The sequence below is a fragment of the Branchiostoma lanceolatum genome, chromosome 18 (assembly GCF_035083965.1).
Source record: "Branchiostoma lanceolatum isolate klBraLanc5 chromosome 18, klBraLanc5.hap2, whole genome shotgun sequence".
NCBI lineage: Eukaryota > Metazoa > Chordata > Leptocardii > Amphioxiformes > Branchiostomatidae > Branchiostoma > Branchiostoma lanceolatum.
The window spans coordinates 1,640,587-1,662,834 of record NC_089739.1 but is presented as its reverse complement, the minus strand read 5'-3'; the positions used below and the strand labels follow the sequence as shown (position 1 = coordinate 1,662,834).

Below are 22,248 nucleotides of genomic sequence, written 5' to 3'. Positions count from 1 at the left end.
TGATAGTGGAGTCAAACGACATTTGAAACCAAGTTATGTGTAAAATCCCCTTAGTCTTACACTCGACCGGATTTGCACGAGTCTTTGATATCAAATGTAGGCGAATTTGAAATTTTTCTGTCTGGACGATTTGATGCGACAGTCAAAGGCCTTGAAAGAAAGAATAAATGTGCTAGATGAAAGACCCTTCAATTATCATACAGAGTCCTTTGATGTTCAATGTGAGCGGTAGTTTGCAGAATTCAATAAATTCTTCGACACGATGTCTAGACAGATTCTTATTACATCAATTGATTCCAGGAAAATGTTCAATGAGTGTGACCGATGATCGTTTGAAGTACTGACTCTTTTGTTTCAGGCAGAATCATCATTAAGATGAGCTATATCATGAAGCGACACAAGTTTTTGCCTAAAATCTAGCTGAAACTGTTTGGTGGATATATTTCCCGGGTGTGAAGTCGTGAAACTGACCAATTTATTTATTTATTTATTTGTTTTATTTGTAAATCTTAAGGGTGGTCCCTTCAGTTACTGAGTAACTGACCAATATTCATTGGCCTGACTGTTCAGGACCCACAGCCAGTGCAGCCCAACTAGCCTGTGACTGTTAGAAAGGAATGCCCTGCTGACAAAGACAATACAATGAATTTGAGGTTTTTTGTTCCTCTCTGGATAGCTTTTGGAGTACTGGCATGGGTACTGTGGTATAAAAAATGGAGATAGACCTAAGGGCAAAACCATAAAAGCCATTACGTTTAAAAGGACACCATGTTCAAACCACAGCTAGATATGCTGATGTACTAACGTTTTTCGTCTAGTCTTGCTCGTGAATACATGCCAGAGCAACCATATTCGTTCCAAACTCCCCCAAACGACCTTTTCTCAGTAGACGTACCTTTCTAACATTTCCCTGGTGGCGCCAACCGTCCAGGGTCAAAACGAACGTCGCACGGTCCACATCTTAGACGCTCAATGTCAAACACACCACTATTTTAACCTTTGATATAGTGAATTATTGAGCAAAATGCGAAACAAGTTGAAACTAAATTAAATGAAAACATTAAGCTACAGTTGAAGAGGGCTGTTCAATTGACAACTGTCTCGTGCAATTATTGTAGACGCAACGCAACGGAATACGATACAAAATGATATGAATAAGACACGATGTAGTATTTTGCCCCATGTCATTACAGCATGCATAGAGGCATGTAGCCTTGCAGCACTGATATTGTAGAAGGCAGATAAACGAGCCTATTTGATATCAACATCAAAGACTCTCCATGACAAGATATACAAAGCAATTGGACAGATTATCCTAAGAGTCTGACTCAATCTCGTCGGGCTGATACCACAGAGATCTTAAAATTGTATCAAGATCAGATACACTGCAATTGCAAAAATTGTACTTACAACACAAAGCATACCGAGGAACTTGACGGATTCTCACAAGAGTCTACCGTTTCAGATAACATCCACCGCCTTTCATCCGTGACCAAAATGTAACCTTTTCGATGTGAAGCGATTCTTCCTTGTTGTATAACCAAGACCAATGTAACTGACATTTGAACTTCAGGATGGTATTGTTGACAACTGCCTACAGCAACCATTCTGGTAAAACACATCGCAACTACACTTATCGCAAGTGTAAATAGGAATAATCATTATACTAGCAGACATCTCAATATACATTTCTAATTACACAAATCCTTCTGCAGAGTATGTATCAAAGGAGATATAGAACATACAAGTCATCAGCAATGGCGGATATGCAAAACAGAAGCACAACGATGATGCGTACAGAAAAGAAGCTTTGGAAATCAACGCCATAATTGAGATTAATGTCGTACCCATTGTGGCAAAGTGCTTAACCAATCAATTGAAAGTCAATACGTATTTGACGCACCCCCCTATAGACACACAACCTTCAACCATGTCAACGACACCAGAACATATATGAAATATGATGCTGCACACACACGATTAATTAACGAAACAGACCATACCTCTTTGCTTGCCATGAAATCAAACAGCATTTTTAATGACGCACCTAGCCTTCAGCTCCGGTGTCGCGTCCAAATCGTTCACCCACCAAATCTGCGTATCCGGTGTTGCGTCCGCCGTGGTCAACCGTCTTAATCTGCAGTTCCGGTTCGGTTGAACAGCGTTAAACGATTTACAGAGTGAGTATCAACCTACAACACCGCCTGAAGGATCTTCTTCCACACCATTTGGCCACGTCTCAGCATGTACATCACGTTAAAACTCCTAACCTTCAGCTGGGTGCAGCTGTCTCTATTACCCGTGAAGCCAACAGCTTTGAGGTCCTGGCAAATGTCCAGGGTTACTGCCTTAGCAGAACGCGTGATGCTTTAGTGATTTTTTTTTCTGCAGGGAGGGACCAAGGTGGTCTTTGATCACCTAACATGTACAAGGTTACACGCCCATCAGTGCAATTACTTCTTAAGGTCGTTACCTATGGCTACGTCTGTTGAAATCACAGACGAATATTAGGGCATCAAAGCTGTAGTTTAGTATCAATTTGACAATTAAAGGATACGCAGTTGACTCCTTCCGTCTGGTTTACTACTCTATTTTATGGCTGATGTCTATAATTTTACAAGTCACGACGGCCATGCTCGAGCACTACAGAGCGACGGGCACGATGCATCATTCCTCAGGCGAGCAACCCCAGGAAATTTCTTTTTTTTTAAATCTATGCGTTTAAAAAATGTGCAGGTTTGTAAAAGACGACACATCACATTTCTGAAAACAAGTACAACAATTTTTAAGATTCTCGATGTTACAGACTGTTTTGAATATATATTCAAATGCAACAATCCCCAAAATGCAAAAATAGGTAAATATTTAAACGACTGCTTTATCATTACAAAAAAACACCGAAACCAATGATTAGCCCCACTCTATTATAACACTATATCAAAAACGTATGCTAGCCCTCATTGTATTGTATCAGTAATTAGGATGTTACGTTTTATTCTATACTTCTATTTTGTATTATGTTTAAGAATTCTTGCCATACTTTGCACCGTGTATAATTGTCGTTCAATAAAGTTCTTCTATCAAAAACGACGTGCCTTGGTTGGCAGGATGATGGCTATTGTGACTTGGCAGACGGACAGGCTGTAGGGATACGACACGACGTGTATTTCCATTAACATGTTTTTGTGGTGATAGACCTGGGGCACAGGAAGGGGCATTGTGTCTAGCACAAAGTACGTTTTATACAAAGTAGGTAGTGTTGAGCAGACAAGACTATAGAAACGACATACTTTAAGATTAGCTAAACATTTCGCTGCAACGGCAAGACAGGTTAAAGTAGCATTTGATGCAATACTTTCATGAGTTTCTAACATTGCATAGAAATTTTTAAATGTGACGTCGGTTAGTCGAGTTGCTAGGCTAGTTCTAGAGGACACGAGATCGGGAGGTCACGGTTCTATTCCTGGTATCTCTGGCTAGACGTTGTGCCCTTGGGGGAGGCAATGATTGTACAGATTAACTAGTTTAACACAACATGCAAGAATAATTTGGAACTGACCTCACAAGGCAACATTAACCCATTGTTTCCACTGTTTTATCATTAACATTCAGTGAGTGTATAACAGTGAACGTCACTTTTATCAATAATAATAAGTTTATTGCAAATTCATGTCCGTAGGCTAATTCCATGTTGACAACAATGTCAAGGTACAAACATAAAGTAAAACATAAGGCATACAAGTGATACAAGCTTAAGATCATACTATATTGCTAGTCTACAATAAGTTTCTATATCTACGCAAGGAGGTTATATAACCTCCTTGATCTATGGTACTAATGCGGGGTTTGATTTCTTCTTTGAAAGCAGTGGAAAATAAAAAAAGTCCCACACATTCGATGCTGACATGGTCTCAGCGTACCGTATCCGCCCATATCACGTTCTGGTTTGATGGAGTTACCTATTGTATGCATGCATACATGGCACTAATGAAAGTATAGTACCTCTAACATTCAATGAGTGCCTCACAATGAATAATATTCCCACCGCATCCAAGTATTACACAGGGACAGTTCGCCGCGTCCACCGCCATATATCATTTCCGGTTCAATGGAAACCATGATTGTATTTATCAACATGGTGAATAAGAAGTAATCTATCACAGGGGATGGGTGAAACTTTTGTTGTTTGTTCTCGACGGTCCGAAACGACACGTTTGCGAAGTTATACATCAAATTGATGGATCCGGATGATTCAACGTTTGTCAATATCGTGTTGAATAAAAAGTACTGTTCTTATATGACGCTCTACATTGTCGCTATGAAGCACTAGTATAGGAGTATATCATATGGTATTGTCAACTGTTGCTTATTCTGTATATTCTAGTTTTAACTGAGTTTTAATCTCCTGGTATAATGTATTACAATTTTAAGAAGCACATGTCATTATCAATTTTAAATGTATTACAGACCACTGTAAAAAGTCAACATAATTAAGACATAGTGTCTGCGAAGTTGCACTTTAATAATAAAGTTTCAAGTTTCAATATTTTCTTTTTTTACGATACGATCATTTTTGGTTTATTAATAGAATCCTTACATATCTTTTTTTTTCTCAACACAACATCTCATACGTTTGTGAGCATTAGAGATCCAGGTAAACAATATATAAAGAGAATTCAGACTCTACAACTGGATAAGGATTCGGAGATTTATGTTATACATCATACATTTCATCGCTCATCGCTCTTCGTCAACGTCACTAAAACAACATCACATAACATATGTATCGCAAAATTTCACGTTGACTTTCAACGATGCTGAAGTCAAAAGAGTAAACTGACATAAAAAATAATGTTTCCTCACATGTATGACCTTTTCTAACTGCACAATAAACGTTTTGGATAGATGTTTGTAATTGTTGAAAATGATATTCTTTAGCGTTAAGGTTAATTTATGCATTTTCAAAAACAAAGTTTGGCTTTGCTCAATACAATAACGCGAAGAATGGTCATTATTATTGAAGGAAACAGAGAACAATTACGATTCGCCTAAAATAATTACTCAAGCAACTGGATAAGATTTTGAAACAGTCAGACGTTTCAGACAGTATCCACTGTCTTTCGTCAGTGACTAACGATAGGACTGAGAACACCAGCTTTATACTAAAACTCTGAATGGATATGTTAATGAGGTAAAGACAATTTAGGATGTCTTGAAGTAGTCTTCAAAAAAAAATTAATTCAAGACAAAGTTATGCCAATAGTTCAATTAGCTACTGTTTGTCTTGAATTAATCTTCTTTTTGAAGACTACTTCAAGACATCCTAAATTGTCTTTACCTCATTAACATATCCATTCAGAGTTTTGGTATAAAGCTGGTGTTCTCAGTCCTATCGTTAGTCACTGACGAAAGACAGTGGATACTGTCTGAAACGTCTGACTGTTTCAAAATCTTATCCAGTTGCTTGAGTAATTATTTTTGGCGTATCTTATTACCTGGATGTCTAACCTTCATCAACGTAACAATTACGATTCTCTCTGCTCTGCAAAGTACACTCCGCAATTACCCTATTAAATGTTGATTCGTCTCATTTTATGCACAGTAGAGTGGTTATTACTAATAGCAATTGAGGCAACAAACTGCTAGTTTATAGTGCATGATGATAACCCAATTATCAATAATGGGTAATTGCATAGTTCCTGCCTTTAATTGTTTTACTAAAAGGGGTAAAACAGTTCTCTGTCATACCATTACAAAAATGGCTAACCATTTTATAAAGAGTCACTTAACTGGTCACTTAACTGGTAATCATTCTATGCATAGCTACTAGCTCTCACATTACTGCCGAGTATCACAAAACTTCAAACTTTACAAACTAGGTCAAAAGATACCAAAGCGGAACTTCTGCTGCAGTATCAATGTTACATACCAGGGGGCCCAAAATCGTCCTTGAATTTTGGCTTCACAACACCTGCCCACATACCAAATATCATCGTAATCCATCAAAAGGTTCTTGAGTTATGCTGACTACAGTATTGCGGAAACACAAGCACACACATGCACAGACAGACAGACACACACACACTCAGACACACCCAAAACTATACCTCCATTTTTCATGGAGATAATAACTATAAAACACAGAAAATATGTCTCACCGAATTTTCAAGCGTCCGTGTTGTAGCCTTCACCTAGTTCGAGTGACTAATCACTTAAAGTCACGTGACTTGTCATACACGTTACGTCAACAAATGACCAAAGGTACAGTATGAAGTCGGTACCGCCCCCCATCCGTGTTGAGTGCCGGCCGGTGTGAGCTTAAGTGGATTCCTTTCCTTACTCCCTTCTTTATTACTACAGATTGTCTACTGGATTCTGCACACGTCTTGGCTTCATTTTACGGCTACAAGACAGTCTTCAAGTTGATTAATGTGTTGTTAAGACGCCTCCCTGACTCCAAGTCGACCGTAAGAGGTAGGACTGTCTGCTCCGACACACGTGTCTCTGTGAGTGATGGTCCTCAGGCAGGAAAGCCAGAAAGTCGATATGTCCAATTTTACAGCAAACAGTAGGGTGATAAATCAGGTGGCAAGTCACTGTCTTCGTGTTGCTTACTGTAAATGCAGAAATGTTCGCGGTGGTTTTGTGTTTGCGGTTTTCGCGGCGACCGTTTCACCGTGAACACAAAACCACCGCAAACACCTCTGTCCAATGCTGTAGCAGTATGTGACTATAGCGCTGCATGCCGCCAACTTAAAAGCACCGCGAACACTCCATTTTACTCTGAGCGCGAACATTTACAGTACTTTATTTAGGCCCTAATATAATTCATCTATATCAGAAGAAAGAGCAAAATTGATTAGCTGTAAGTAATACATATGTTTTTATGATTCCATACCTGTTTCGGTGTATTGGTGTGATGAAGTCGATTTTTCTTGTCTACAGACGACAAATGCACATAGTTGAAACGTTTCTTTTTGTTGAGAAAAATTGAGCTCTTTGATAGTGTTAGAATTGTAATGGGACCTACAAGTCTACTGCCACATCATCTTGTATTGTTTAAAAACACCTCCTAACGGAAATATGTGGTATCTCAGACACTGCGTAGTGGTTTTAAACTTGCACAACAGAAGCCCTTCTTTCGACCAAAGATGAAAAGACGGAGCCATTTATGAAAAGAAAATACGACATTGACTGCTCCTAATGACCAATCTTTGAGCATCAAACGATCGATTTCATTTGATCACTATCAGTTTGTTAAGTTCAAAGAAAAAAACATCAAAATGTTAAATAAGAACAATAAAATTTGAAAAAGTATACCCCTTCTAATCAAAAACCACACAAGCATATATATACAAACCATTAGTGCACACCACGCACATAATTATACACATATACCATTGCAAGCACATGTGCATATATACACACAAGTGAGGAAGTGGTTTAAGTCATTCTTCTTTGTTGAAATATGCCCTCTGTAGGATCGATTTGGCGACGACGCTTTGAAATGTACCGACTACATAATGTTATCGGTAAGTTGGAACCTTTTTTGACCTTAGCCGAACAATGAAACAGCTACGCCGCCGAAATATGTGCTGATCACATGTATGTCTGAAACGTAGGAAAAGTCAACAACACGGGCACAATGTGTAAATAACCTGCTTTGATCAATGTTTGCTCTAGATACTACGAGCAGGCCGTGAGAATTGGCGGACCTTAGCCTCGAGATTGTGTGCGTGACCTAATGGGGATATGAAGTATTTCCCAGGTAACATAGAAATTCTGATTGTGCAAGTTTCAGCGAGGTTTAAATAGAGGCACGTATAATATGAAGCACACAGCGGAAAAACAGAGTGGCGACGTGTATATGGCTTTTTGAAACCGTTTTATTTCCTTCAGATTCAGGGGTCAAAATGTGCATATATGTGCATATTCGGTAAAATCAACAGCTATGTAGATTAAACAGGTTTTATACCATATTCAACACAATTACTACGTCACAATCACACAATTACTGAGTTCTTATGATTCTATATCATCTTCGTGTCTTTTTATCCGTCTCCAGATCTCGTCTGTCCTCCGGTCGTTCTCTCGTCTCCATGATATTTGCTCCTGTCCAATTGGCCAAATTCCAAAACAGTATATTCTTACTAGCTACTGCTTTACATTTCAATATTGTTGCCATTGTTTCACATAGGTGATTGAAGTCCCCAATTACATACAGCATTGAACGACTCACGTTAACCATATAATAGGGACTGAAAATATCGATCTTAGTGTTGTACATTGGTCATAATCAAGCTTTATACAGCATATCATAGTTAACCTGTCCTAGAGGGACCCGTTGAACAACTAGATTAAACTCATTCTAATTTGCTTTGTTGACTTCTTTCTAAACACGGATTCCATTCCTATTTCGGTGTCCTTTTTCTTGCAGAGTGGGAATATTCCGTCAATAGTTCAACCGCACAATGTTCCGTTATTGAAAAACTGGGGACATACCTTACAGTTAAAATCATCGTCGTATGCCAACGCGTAGAAAGTTACAAGAAGAGATACATAAACAATCCCACCCGCAGCAACAACCCTGAGATTCCAGCTGCAGCCTTGTTTTTCCCTAATGTCATAATACGTCCAAAACATTTTGCCTACAGCAAAGAGAGGCTTTAGAAACATGATTGGCCATAGAACCCACGGGTTGTCTACTGTTACCGTAGCTATTTTGAATTGGCTGTTGACGTGGGTTAGGAAGGTGGCGACGAAGACAGTGAGCAAACCAGCCAAGTCGTTACACAAACTGTAGAGTAAGGCTTTCGTGTCTTCTTGTGTCTTCTTTGAGGCGTATTGTCGGTAGTCCGTCACCCTTATGCAGTAATCTTTGTTGTTGCCATTTCCTTCGACGCCTTTTTCTTTGCTATCTTTTTCGAAGTCGTCTTTCCTATTGCCCGCACTTTCTTGATCTTTTTCGCCACCCATGTTCATATAATCTCTCTGTAAGTTACTTCCATAGCAGCAGCAGTCTCCGCAAGCGATGCCAAGAAGTTTCAAGGTAAGAAAGATAGGGTTGGCGTTGACGAATCCCTCGTATTTGCACACATATTTCACAGCAGGGGCCAGCAGGAAAAACATACAAGAAAGGATCAGTCCTGCAAAGTAGCACCCACTAGTCAGGGCGCATTTCTGAATGTCGTCATAGTCCAGAAGCATCAGAAAAGCCATGACAAAGAAGACTACGCCAAAAAACCCAAATGCCAAAGTCCACCGATTCTTGCAAAAAGTTGTACAACAGCAGGATTTCTGAGTAACTCTACCTGAGCCCTTGGTAGCGAAGCTGGCTCTCTCTTCGTAGAACGTGTCATAAGCTGTTGTTGTGACCATGTTGGATAGATTTTTCTTTTCCCAGACCACTACCGTTTCTAAAGTCTCTAAATGTAGTACAGCCTTGTGTGTTGTGTAGGTTGGCAGCAAAATGGCGGAGTGAAGAATGTAGTTCACCTCTGAACATAGCTGTTATTCATTAATCCGTCCATGGCTACCATTGGTCAGATTTACCAAACTAAACCTTTTTAAAGAAGGAGCCTCGACGATAAAGCTTTTGTTTTATATTTCTTGTTTTCCTGTGTAATTAATTGTATCATAAACCAGATATCACAATGAAAAATAAATGAATCGAAGTTTATATAAGTGTGGCTGGACCACGTCCACGTACGCCAGTGTGTGGCAATATTTTAACCGGAGTGCAAGTCAAGATTACAATTACACATTGCGGCAAATTTTAACTATGATAAATCAGTGGTATGTCATGGGGGGGGGGGGTGGAATTGCTGGTGAACTTAATTGGCTACATAATGCTTAAGCTATCGAATTATTTAGTGGCTTTTCCGACCCCAATGTAATTTGCATTAACATTTGACCCTATTATAGTTTGCTAAAACGTAAAGGCTGCTTTTGAAACTTTTTGCAGACATGAGACGATAGTGTTATGTCGTCCTTTGATACAGATTGAACATCATCATCATGTCGAAAGGTGGTGTTGTGAATCTGCTTTGTTCAAATATGCCCTCTGTGGGATCGAGTTGGTGACGACAAACGCTTTGAAATGTACCGACTACATAATGTTATCGGTAAGTTGGAACCTTGTCTGACCTTAGCCGAACAATGAAACAGCTACGCCGCCGAAATATGTGCTGATCACATGAATGTCTGAAAGTCGTAGGAAAAGTCAACAACACGGGCACAATGTGTAAATAACCTGCTTCGATCAATGTTAAACTTTGTTCTAGATACCACGAACATGCCGTGAGAATTGGCTGACCTTAGCCTCTAGACTGTGTGTTTGATCTAATGGAAAGTTTCCCAAGTAACAGAGCAATTTTGATCGTGCAAGTTTCAGTGAGGTTAAATTGAGGGGCACATGCAACCCGTAGTACATAAATTATTGTAATAATCCTTATGCTGGTTTCAGACACAAAATGACAACCATACCGTTGTTTGATATGGATTATTTAATCATTCCATTCCGTTTATTACATACTTAGTGGGAGCCACATATATCATATACTCACTTCTTGCTATTAACACAATGATGCCACTGCAGCCACTAATTGGACATATTATTTTATATATCAAATGCAAAATTGTGAGATGCTGTGAATATAATGTAAAACAACATTACTAAATTTTGACCGTTACAATATCATTCCAATATATTTTTGTTCGTTCACCTCTCTTGAGTTGAGTTTATTGAGTTTATTGAGATGCCCTTTAGCCCTTCTAGGGGGCTAATCTTCCAGGGCTCATAAACACTACTTGTCTACCACATTTTTCTATTCACATGCTAATGCTACTGTTGATAACCTCAAATTGTTCAGCATATTTTACAGAGCTTGTTAAAAACATATATCAAAGGAAGACAAACCGAGTCAAACCTCGTGTGAGCTTCATTGAAGCCGTTTATGAAATTGAAATCAAATAAAACTGTACATGGACAAAGAATTTATTGCAACAATAGCAGTAAAGCGTATTTCTGTTACTCATAGCACTTTTTATCAAAACAGATGGCGTCCGCTTATGTCTCAATGTAAGATCATTCAACATCATTTTTAATAGCGTTCAACGTGACCAATATAAGACTTACATGTTCCTTGAAGCTGTTTTAAGTCCTGTTCTTTCTCTTGTTATAATGGAGTTCTTGTTGATCCATAGTGAAGAGAAAATCACACTTTACACACATTTGTGTTGTTCCAGAATTGGGGACATTGACAGTCGAGTTGGTGTTTGAAGGTGATGATATATAATCCAACAAGACCTACAGCATATCCCAGTCCGAGTATCATGAGAAATAAGAAGAACGGGCTGCAAGCTCGATTTGAATACACGCTATATGTGGACTTGGTTATCTTAAAAATTGACCACGCAGGGCGAACAATCATGAATAACAGAAAAACAACTGGGTGGTCTATCTTATATCCGACAATATTGACATGCCCGTTGACATGGGTCATATAAGTTGCAGTCACTGTGAGGAGCGAACCTGGGATCAAGTCGTTCAGCCAGCCGAAAATCAGGATACTTTTGGCCTCCAATGGGCCTTCTCTGTATTCCTTCATCCTCTTGCAGCCTTTGTCATTGCAGAACAATTCTCCACACGGTTTGCGACACCATTTACAGAGATCTGTTTCATAGATATATTTGCAGCAGTTACTAATTGGAAAGCAACCAGAATTAAAGCATCGTTTGCAGCAGTCAGTTGCAGGATCGCAGCATTGTTTGCAGCAGTCAGGATTGCAGCATCGGTTGCAGCATTCTCCTCCTCTTCCTCCTTTACAGCATTTAGCGTCGCGGATATCACGAAAACACCAGGTCTGATCGTCGCAGCAATCAGAATCGCCTTGTTCTTCGCTGCATTGATAATTGCAGTATCCTTTGCAGTATAAGTACAAAAATGTGCAAGTCACCCAGAATGGGTGGGCGTTGAAAAGCACTTTATATCCGATGCGAGGCAAAAGGCAAAAGGGTGCGCCAAAAAAGAAAACAGCAATAGAGATAATTCCTGCCCAGAACAGCCACTTGGTAAAGTTACAGGCCTCAATATCGTCAAGGTCACTGAACATGAGAAAACTCATGACCAATCCGACGACTCCAAAAATTGCAAAAAACAGCGACCACAAATTCTCACTGTAAGGGGTACAACAGCAGGCCTTCAAGGTTTGGCGACATGGACAGCATCCAGCACAACACTGGTATTCACTTTGTCCTTCATTCTGTCCTTTATCCTGGTCTTCATTCTGTCCTTCGTTCTCTTCTTCAATCTGGTCTCCATTTTGGTCTTCATTCTGGTCTCCATTTAGGTCGATGGTGTATGTGCTTTCATAGTCTGTTGCACTTGAAAGGCTGAGCGGGACCTTTTCATGGGTCTCTGGTTCAGCCATGTTAGCTGTCATCGAAAAGGCAGACTGCGCACTGTATGTTACTTTTATACATGTTGTGACGCATGGCTGTTATTTACCAAACAGGCAAACTATCCGCGGTCTCTATTGGTCAGATTTGAATAAGACCTGTCTGCGGCCTCCATTGGTCAGATTTACCGAACTGTAGAAGTGCAATACCACATAAAAACAAAAACAAATCATCTACATAGAAATTCTTAGACAAAAATGACTATCTTTTCACTTTGTATTCAATTGCATCATACGGAAGGTACCAAAATCAAAATGAGACGAGTTTAAAGTTTATATTAGTGTGGACGAATAATGACCACCCCTATGTAGCTATAATAGTTCAACCGAAGTCCCCATGAGTACAAGTAAACATCGCAAAGTCACACACTGCAGCAGCTGGCAGAGATCTAACTGAAAGTCCAAGATAACGGTTGTTATAATTAGTTTTTGGAGGAGGCAGTGTGTCCAAAAGTATTTCGATTAAACTTTCGCAATACTGTTCGGACACACAATGCCTGCTTTGGAAAGCGTTACGGGCAAAACCCGCCAACATTGTTACGATCTATTATAGAGATTGAACTTCATAACCAAGTCGTAAGGTGGCGTTGTGAATCTACATAAAACCATGCAAAAAGACCAGTTGTATGGCCTTGGTGAATAGATTATAAACATAGCCTCAATGCTCTTCCATGCATATCAATTGGTGCCTATAATTTCAAAAGAATAGCACACGACTCTGACTGTTGGTTTACACTTTAATTCCTGAAAGCCATCTATTAAATGAGAAAAGCACTATTCCCATAGTTTGACGTTTCACATTCTTTGTGACACCAAAAATATTGTGACAATATTCAATGGAACTTCACTTCGATCGTAATTTGCAGCATGAAAATAATACAGAGTACCTTTGATATGCTATGATATTAGCAAATAATAGCAGTCCATAGACTTACGAGAATAAATCTAGTCACGTGATTACATCTAGTACTGACAAATTCCTTTGTTTCCTTTTATTCAAAAGAAATAAAAAGAAGAACGATTAAACATAGCAAAGACAAAGCACCTTGCTTCCCGTTATGTATAAACAGCAAAACACAAAACACTTCCAGAGCAGCATTCGTCAAATGAAAAATTGAAAATCTTACTTTAACTTTATCAATTATTTAAAACAACAATTTCACTGTATACCCACGATTCCTTGTCATTTGAAATGTACATCGTCTTACAACAAATCTAGTATTGCGGATTAAATTCATCTGCATTTGATATCGGATTGTCGTAGCCTTTTTCCTTGACACCAGGTGGGGCAACTGTAGAATAAAATGGAACAGTCAGGCTTAGTATTAGATGTATTACATGTGTTTATGCAGGAGTGTATAGAATCCAAATTTTTTCTACAGATGAACCACATTAGATGGCCACCACTACTATGGTCAGACTTTTTTCTGATATCGGTTACATCAAGGAGGTTAAATATCCACCTCGTTGCTTACATCTCTAATTTCACACACTCTCGACATATGCTCAAAAGCACTCCGTCTGTTTTCCACCAAAATGCCTTGTTTTGAGTCACCAAGACTCGTCGAAAACTATACGGCATTATTGATGTTGCTTTATGCTAACAACTGATATGAAAATAAAGAGCTATTCAAGTTTATAATCAAACCTAATAAGATGCAATAACATACCTCCCCGGTTGCTAGGCAACGGTCTCCCCTTGTCCTCTGCAGCAGCGGGAGGGCCTGCATAAACAAAAAATATTAAATTTCAAAATCTTAAAGCATTTCTTTTTATTTCTTGATCTGTCATTGACACACCCATTGTTACAGATACGAATCACTAACTTTTATATTGATTACATATGTAAGAATATATATGTATTGGACTTTAATTGTTTTATATAGATTTTCAAATTGATAAGATATGTAATAAAATATACGTATCAGAGAATTACGTACCTGTTTTGCCGCTCTCTAAAGGTCTCCCCTGTGCCATTGGCGCAGCTGGTACTGAACAAACGACAATCAAAAATCAAAATGCTATATGAAATACACAAATCGTTAACTGTCTATCGATAATTCCTCAGAGAAATCAAAGTATTTGGATAAGAATACAAACAATGCGTTACGAACATCACTAAAAGGTCTAACAGCGAATAGATCCAGATTAAATCTTACCGTTTTGGATGCCAGATGGAGCGACAGCCTCCTTAGGTCCTTCTAAAGTTGGAGGTGCTGAAATAAAGACAAAAAATTACGATCTTGAATGCTTAGGATGGAGACAACGATAAAATGACACTTCATAGAACAACAGTTTTATAGTCAATGTATAATTATAGGACATTTATTTATGATTCAAGCTGTCTTCTCTGCCAAAGTTTTGATAGTCTATGTACCATATTCCTTGTAGCAAATATTACCGGAGCCACTTCTGACCTGCACCGCTAGGTGGCAAGTGTGCCATATGTAAGAAGGACTTCGCAGTGAACAGGAAAACAAAAGACAACCTCATGACACTTCGGAAGCACATGGCCAAACAATGGATGTCCAGCATGCCGAAAATGATTCCGTATCCTACTTATCGACCACCAGTGGACCCAAGAACCCAGTGGTAAACCTGACACCTTTTCCAGGAAGAGATACAAACAAGAATAAGTAAGTCGAAAACATGACTACTTTGCCGAGCTCGTACCTTCCTCATCCTGCGCCTCTCTCCTCCTGCGGATGTAGTAGGCCGCTCCGCCGAACGCGCCCAGAGCGGCGAACACCGCCAGCACAACCAGCAGGGTCAGCTCGGGGGAGAGACCTGCAGACACAATCAACTATGTGACTCTCTATGAAACCTTTATAAATAAGTGATGATTGTAAGAAAATCGATTTGTTTAGATAGTTACTGATAACTGGTCTTCTTGCTATTCCCGCTGTTGCTGGTGAAATAATCTACTGGTAAATTACATTTAAGACTATTGCTTTTATTGTACTCTGTACACTACTTTTTATGCCATATTCTGTATACTTGAGTCTTCTTTTTACAAGAAAAACATCTGCAGCAAACCATCTACAGCATTTTAGAGAAAAGTACCACCTTAACATTAAAGATATACAGTGTGTGCTGCAGATCTACCTGATTTCTCTTGAGTCTGTGGCTCTCTTATGAGTGGTCGCTCTGGAATTAGAGAAGAAAAACGGAATAGGTTACATAGAACTCACATACTGAAATGCTTGATAAAATAGGCAGTGATCACTTGATTGGTGAGAATGAGTTGCTGACTGAGTGAGTGTTAGTGAGTGAGTGAGTGAGTGAGTGAGTGAGTGAGTGAGTGAGTGAGTGAGTGAGTGAGTGAGTGAAAGTGGGTGAGTGAGTGAAAGTGGGTGAGTGAGTGAAAGTGGGTGAGTGAGAGAGTGAGTAAATGAATGAGTTAGTTAGAAAGCGGATTAGAGAATGTGCGTGAGTGAGTGAGTAAGACTGTGTGAGTGAGTGAGTGAGTGAGAGAGTGAGTGAGGGAGTGAGCGAGTGAGTGAGTGAGTAAATAATCAAGCGAACAAATAATGAATAAATTATGTACTCACCCTTAAACTGCAAAGTTTTCTTGGCGTTGGTGGACCCTAAGGCGTTTGAAGCTGTACAGGTGTAGGTCCCGCTGTCTTTAGGAGAGGCGAACACAATCTTCAGTTGATTCCCGTCAGCCACTGCGCCATCAGGAATGGAGCCGCCGACACGAGTCCATCTGTACGTGGGCTCCAGAACGAGGCCGCCCTCTGCTGCGCATGTCAGAGTGACGTCATCGTACTGCATGAGAGAGTCGATGTTGGCCGGCATTGTTGTTATGTTTGTGACTATCGGCCGGCCTGTGACGTAGAATAATAAAGCTTCTTAAGACTTAGGAATCAATAGAAATGTGATGTCAATTATATCATAACGTTATCGTTTCTATATGAGTGCACTCCATTGATTGTAGATGCAGTATAAAAGTATATGACTTTAAAGATAACGATATCTTAAAGTTTTTTAGTAATACAATGCGTTTACTTGCATACTTTCATATCTCAGATATAATTGTTACAGTATACACATTCAGAAAACATTTCCACCCAACTTCCAAATGCTCTTAGAAGTGGTCACATTATGTTTTATCGTTCAAGACAACAAGCGAATTTAATTCATGCATATGGAGGTGTATAGTATAGTTATATGCAATGGATAGAGGATAGCAACTTTTGTACCTAGTTTCCCTGACGCTTGCATCGCAGTGGTTAAAGCGGGATGGCTGGCGTCACATCTATAAGTCACCATCCCCGCACTGACACTGTTCGCCGTCACCGTGAAGTTGACGCTAACCCGGGCGTCCTGGAAGCCCTGCTGGTCGGTGGCGACGTCGCTCCTGCCCGCCGGGACCGGTACCCCGTCCCGGTACCAGGTCAGGTTGGCGGCGGGGTGCCCGTGCAGCGCCGTGCATGTTAGGTTGAGATGGCCGGTGGCCTCGTTGTAGTCTCCTGTGATCTTTGGTGCATGTGGGGCAACTAGACGAGAAATAAAAACGGCGTGAAGAACGATCCTTATGACTTATTATTGTTTGTTTATTTAATTTTTTTTTTTGGTTTTTTTGTTAGCTTGTTTATAAAGAGAATTCAAACTCTACAACTGGATAAGAATTCGGAGATTTATTTCCGGACGTTTCGAGTGACATCCATCACTCTTCTTCAGCGTCACTAAAATGAACTAGCAGAACTAACCAGTACTTATTTACAATAACTAGAAAAACCTGTTTTACATGGCAAATCACACAGTCATGCATAAGACGTATTGAAATGTAAAACAAGATCTGGAAGGTTCCTATGGTAAGACAACACCATAGGAACATCTATTGTCCTGGTTAGTTTTGCTAGTTCATTTTAGTGACGCTGAAGAAGCGTGATGGATGTCACTCGAAACGCCCGGAAATAAATCCGAATTCTTATCCAGTTGTAGAGTTTGAATTCTCTTTATATATTGGTTACTAGTACCTGGATGTCTAGCCTTCACAAACGTGTTAGTTTGTTTGTTTGTTTGTTGTTAGAGAACTCACAGCTGAATGCTGCAATTACCTAAGAGTTGCATTCTGTAAGCTTTTGAATAAAAAGTAAAGAAAATATTTTATGAAATAAGAATAGAGTGCTTGAAAATTATAAGACAAATTTACATATACAGTAAAAGAATATGAACGTGGATAGGAAGCTAGAACTTTTTAACAGCTAATCAATCATATACATAGCAGATAAGCTTAAGTTTCTCTTCTTTTTCATCCTGTTTGTAACTTCTTAACAGTTAATCTACAGTTATACATATAGAAGATAAAATCATGTACTTCTTCTTTCTCTTGTATGTAACTGAAAGACGCAAGGATGCACATGTATGTATATACAAACAAATTGAGAAAAAAAAACAATCAACAATAAAACTCACCGAGTACAGTAAGACCGATGTTTGCAGTGACTTCCTCCGGGACCCCTCCCACCATGGCCCCGACCAGACACTCGAACTGCCCGTTGTCGGATAAGCGGGTATCGTTGAGTCGCAGGGAGGCCGTACTGGCGTCAGCCGTCACTAGAGACGCCCGGCCTGCGTACCCACCGATGGCTGTCTCCTGTTCAACCGTACACATGGGAAATTGTTCAGACATTTCAGTTTCAGTTACATGGTAAGAACTTGCATGTGACAAATGTACAAGTCACATGAAATATGTTGAAACTACAGTAAAAACGCTCTTAAGATAAATAAACATTAAAGATAAAAAGCAACAAAAGCAATCAATATAAAATCTATACAAATTAAAATATAAGCTCACGACATTGTACAACTAACATTGTAGAATAATGCCCAAGCAATTTAAGTAGCTTAAAGATAACAATAACAGTTGTATCACAAATTCATGCATGAGGGCTATCCGGGATGTTAACAACACTGACACTGAGGAGTTAGTCTGTATACAACGTTAATGATAACATTTGACTAGTTCGGCAAAGATTGCTATATCTGGTTTGAAACAGGTATCACACATAGAACTATCCCAGTCTGTATCTATAACTACTTAACAGATGAGAGTTAGAAGTAATCATCTACAACAGTTAACCTATTCTTTAGACCTCAATCATGGAGATACATCCATCAACAAAGAACACAGGACAATATCTCGTCCTATAAATCTGTCAATCAAACCTTTCCATACTCTTTTGATAGATTGACTGATTGATGTGTGTGTGTGTGTGTCTGTGTGTCTGTGTGTGTGTGTGTGTGTATGTGTGTGTGTGTGTGTGTGTGTGTGTGTGTGTGTGTGTGTGTGTGTGTGTGTGTGTGTGTCTGTGTGTGTTATACAAAAGAGTGGTTAGACCAGCAATATAGATACAGAAGCTGGTGTGTTACGCCGAAGGGTGGTAATACCGGCTATACAGATACATGTACAGAATACAGCTAGATTTATGTACTGATTAACACGTTTGTTTGTTTACCTGAGGTTGTGGGTCACTGAAGTAGAACAGGACGGGTTGTCTGTCCCCTCCGAGTGACCGCTCGTACCACTTCACCTCCCTCAGCGAGTCGCCCGCCCCCAGCGTGTAGGTGCAGGGGAGCACGGCGGCCCGGCCCCGGGGCACCCGGACAGTAGGCTGCGGGGCTTGGACGGTCAGCTGGGCCAGGGCTGCTAAAAGAGGGCAGAAAGTCAATAAAAGCTTAAGCAATCCTATAAAAACAGCAACAGTTTCTTTACACGAGTCGCCGGCCCCCAGCGTGTAGGTGCAGGGGAGCACGGTGGCCCGGCCCAGGGACACCCGGACTGTGGGCTGCGGGGCTTGGACCGCCAGCTGGGCCAGGGCTGCTAAAAGAGGACAGAAAGTCAATAAAAGCTAAAGCAATCCTATAAAAACAGCAACAGTTTCTTTACACGAGTCGCCGGCCCCTAGCGAGTAGGTGCAGGGGAGCACGGCGGCCTGGCCCAGGGACACCTGGACTGTGGGCTGCGGGGCTTGGACCGTCAGCTGGGCTAGAGCTGCTGGGAGGAGATACAAAGTGCTGTTAAACCATTAAAAAAGGCAATCCGATCGATCCACTTGTCTTATTCAAAGAATAGGTCAAGTCGGTTAGAAAAGGACGAGGGGCTGGCCCCTGTGGAACTGGACTGTAGTCTGTGGACCGTCAGGTGGCCTAGAGATGCTAAAAGTAGATACAGCTTGAATGAAATAAATGCAATAATGTAAAATCACTGGCAGCTTCTTTACAAAATGTATAGAAATGAACAGACAAAAGTCTTTTTCGAAGAATTACTGGGAGAGTTAGACAAGGACGATGGTCTGGTCCTAGGGGACCTGGACTGTGGGCTGCGGGGATTGCGCCGTCAGCTGGGCTAGAGCTGCTAAAAGAGGACAGAAAGTCAATAAAAGCAATCCTATAAAAACAGCAACAGTTTCTTTACACGAGTCGGCGGCCCCCAGTGAGTAGGTGCAGGGGAGCACTGCGGTCCGGCCCAGGGACACCTGGACTGTGGGCTGCGGGGCTTGGACCGTCAGCTGGGCTAGGGCTGCTGAAAGAGGATACAGCTTGAATATAGGCAATCCTATAAAAGCACTGATAGTTTCTATATAAGATTCATGTAAAATTCACATTCAAAATTCTTATCCGAAGAGTTATAGAATGAGATAGACAAGGACGATGATCTGGTCCAAGGGGACCTGGACCGCAGGCTGGGCATGGGGGCTTTGGACCGTGAGCTGGGCTAGAGCCGCTGGGAGGAGATACAAATTGAATGAATGTGGCAATCCTATAGAAACACTGACAGTGTATTAATAAGGTCTTCATTCATTCATTAACAATGTTTATGAAAATTGACAGCCACAATTTCATTCGAATATCCATAGGGCTTGCACGTTAGGATGAACTGCACGGCGGACTGGCTAGGAGAGACTCAGACTATAGGCTACGGGATTTGGAAGGACAGCTAGATATGCTAAAAAGGGACAGACAGTCAGCCAAACCTGTAAAATAGTAGCAGTCACCTATTAGTAAGCACATATATGTAGGCTCAACAGTTACCAATCAATTCAAGGTATTCGCAAAATACTTCACAAGCACAAGCATTATCTCAACAAACTATGGATTAAGATAACCTCAAATCGGCAGATTTGGTACTGTATGTTATGAATAAACACTTTTAAAACTATTAGATGACAATTTGAAAATATAATAAAGGGGATAAACTCTGAAACTTTCAGTATGAGAGTCATTGAAATATAGTGCTGCGGGCAAAGAGGTCTGAGAAGGAAATATAATTTCACAAAAAAACGAGCTAGAGAACAAAATATTTCAAATTGAGGGCTGATCTACATGAAACCGGTTTGCCTCAGGGTATGATTTATTTTAACAGTGAAGAGGAGCTTTTCTGTAGACCAGCCCTTTGGTCTGACTTCTGTTTTCTCACGTCACTATTACTGACACGTAAAACACCTGTTCAACTGTACATGACACGACCGTAATGTGTTTAGGGTCCAATGGTTGTAAGTTGTAACAGTTCAGGGATGTCTGTCAATGTATTTCAACATTATATTCAGCACCTACAAGCTTCTCTTTCAATGCCATGTACAATACATACATGTTCATTGTAACGTGGATATTTCAGTACTTCTCTTCAAAAAATACAAAGACCATTGCCAATGGCTTGTAAAGCCTAGTTCACAGGACTGCCAACCTAACAGACTTGTCATGTCTGCTTTTTTCCTTCTTCAAACGTTGGACCTGCGCCCTGTTCTACAAGGGTCGTTAGGGCCCTGTCACACTTGTGCGTATATTCTAGTGCGCGTGAATTACGCATTAACATTTTTTGGCTTAAGTAAAGTTTGCGGGGACAAAGTTGTTTTCTGCTTTGACCTACCGTTGCGCAGCCAAGTAATCGAACCTAAGAAATCACTTATTCGGCTGCAAACTTAACCTAAACCAGAAACATATTAATACGCAACTCATGCGGACTTGTATATACGCACAAGTGTGACAGGGGCTTTACGCCCACTAGGAAACAGGCTACAAGCACGCACTGTACATACTTGTGTGATGTAATGTTGCAGGGAGAATTTCACCTTTTCACCGTAACAACAGACCAGGACTTGTAGCAAATCTTAACGCACTGCCATCATTTTTTTTACAATGAGGACCGACGCTGTATATGTACTGCACCATGTAAAGCTTCAATGCACTAGGAAATCCCCTGCTCCTTTCGACAAGTACATTGAACACTGTTCCTAAGCCATCAGTGCTGGTTCTATAGCCTTAAATCCCATCCCTTATCGACAAGTACTGTTACAATACCCCCATGACTTGCTACATTCTTAACGTATCTGTCACGCTTTAACTGTTACCCCAAACATCGACCCGCCGCTAAGTAAGCATGTTTGCCGGTTTGCCCTCAGGGCACGGGTGACCGGCAGTTGACCCACTGGGAACGAGGTTTAGTCTAACCGACCTTTTCAAATAGCTTACACGTAAAATTTGACAGAGCGCTCACCAAATTTTACAGAATCATGTTGCGCTTACTGTGTTTTTTTGTCTTTTCAGTAATACTTGTAAATTGTGCATGTTTAGGGGTTATATAGATTCGAGTTAGAGAGCGAGAGCGCAGTGCGATCGCCGTCTAGTGAAATAGATGCATTGATGAATTACAGTTCTTAATTCATAGATCTATATGCTCTAGTCCTCAAGATCTTCCTCTATGCCTCCTTGTTCGGCAAGCTATTATCATGTCGACCTCAGTGTGGTGAATGATGACTAGGTATCAAATTTGTTCACACAA

The 22,248-nt window shown here is 40.3% G+C and overlaps 2 protein-coding genes across 2 annotated transcripts in view; both read right to left on the bottom strand.

The window, feature by feature from the left end:
- The window catches only part of LOC136424566 (neuronal acetylcholine receptor subunit alpha-10-like), a 28,547-nt gene extending 19,169 nt beyond the window's left edge, over positions 1–9,378 (bottom strand). Inside the window, exon 1 of the mRNA XM_066413180.1 lies at positions 9,312–9,378. Within this exon, the coding sequence (XP_066269277.1) occupies positions 9,312–9,378 (67 nt within the window). The remainder of the gene's footprint in view (positions 1–9,311) is intronic.
- A 4,295-nt stretch (positions 9,379–13,673) lies between these two features.
- Positions 13,674–19,088, bottom strand: LOC136424564 (cell adhesion molecule 2-like). Its single transcript, XM_066413178.1, has 10 exons — positions 18,926–19,088; positions 17,883–18,063; positions 16,664–16,960; positions 16,010–16,288; positions 15,564–15,605; positions 15,132–15,245; positions 14,618–14,674; positions 14,399–14,449; positions 14,129–14,182; positions 13,674–13,750 (listed from the first exon to the last, which is right to left on the bottom strand). The coding sequence occupies exons 2-10, from the start codon at positions 17,935–17,937 to the stop codon at positions 13,674–13,676; spliced, it is 1,026 nt and encodes a 341-aa protein (XP_066269275.1). The 5' UTR covers positions 17,938–18,063; positions 18,926–19,088.
- Between the last annotated feature and the right edge of the window lie 3,160 nt (positions 19,089–22,248).

What these genes read in the sequence shown, in the direction of transcription:
- LOC136424564 (XM_066413178.1), bottom strand. Translation starts at nt 17,937, where the DNA reads ATGGTGGGAGGGGTCCCGGAGGAAGTCACTGCAAACATCGGTCTTACT. An exon ending in GAAAACTTTGCAGTTTAAGG is followed by an intron (nt 15,606 to 16,009) that starts GTGAGTACATAA and finishes CTCTAATTCCAG; the next exon opens with AGCGACCACTCATAAGAGAG. An exon ending in GTTGCCTAGCAACCGGGGAG is followed by an intron (nt 13,751 to 14,128) that starts GTATGTTATTGC and finishes TTTATTCTACAG; the next exon opens with TTGCCCCACCTGGTGTCAAG.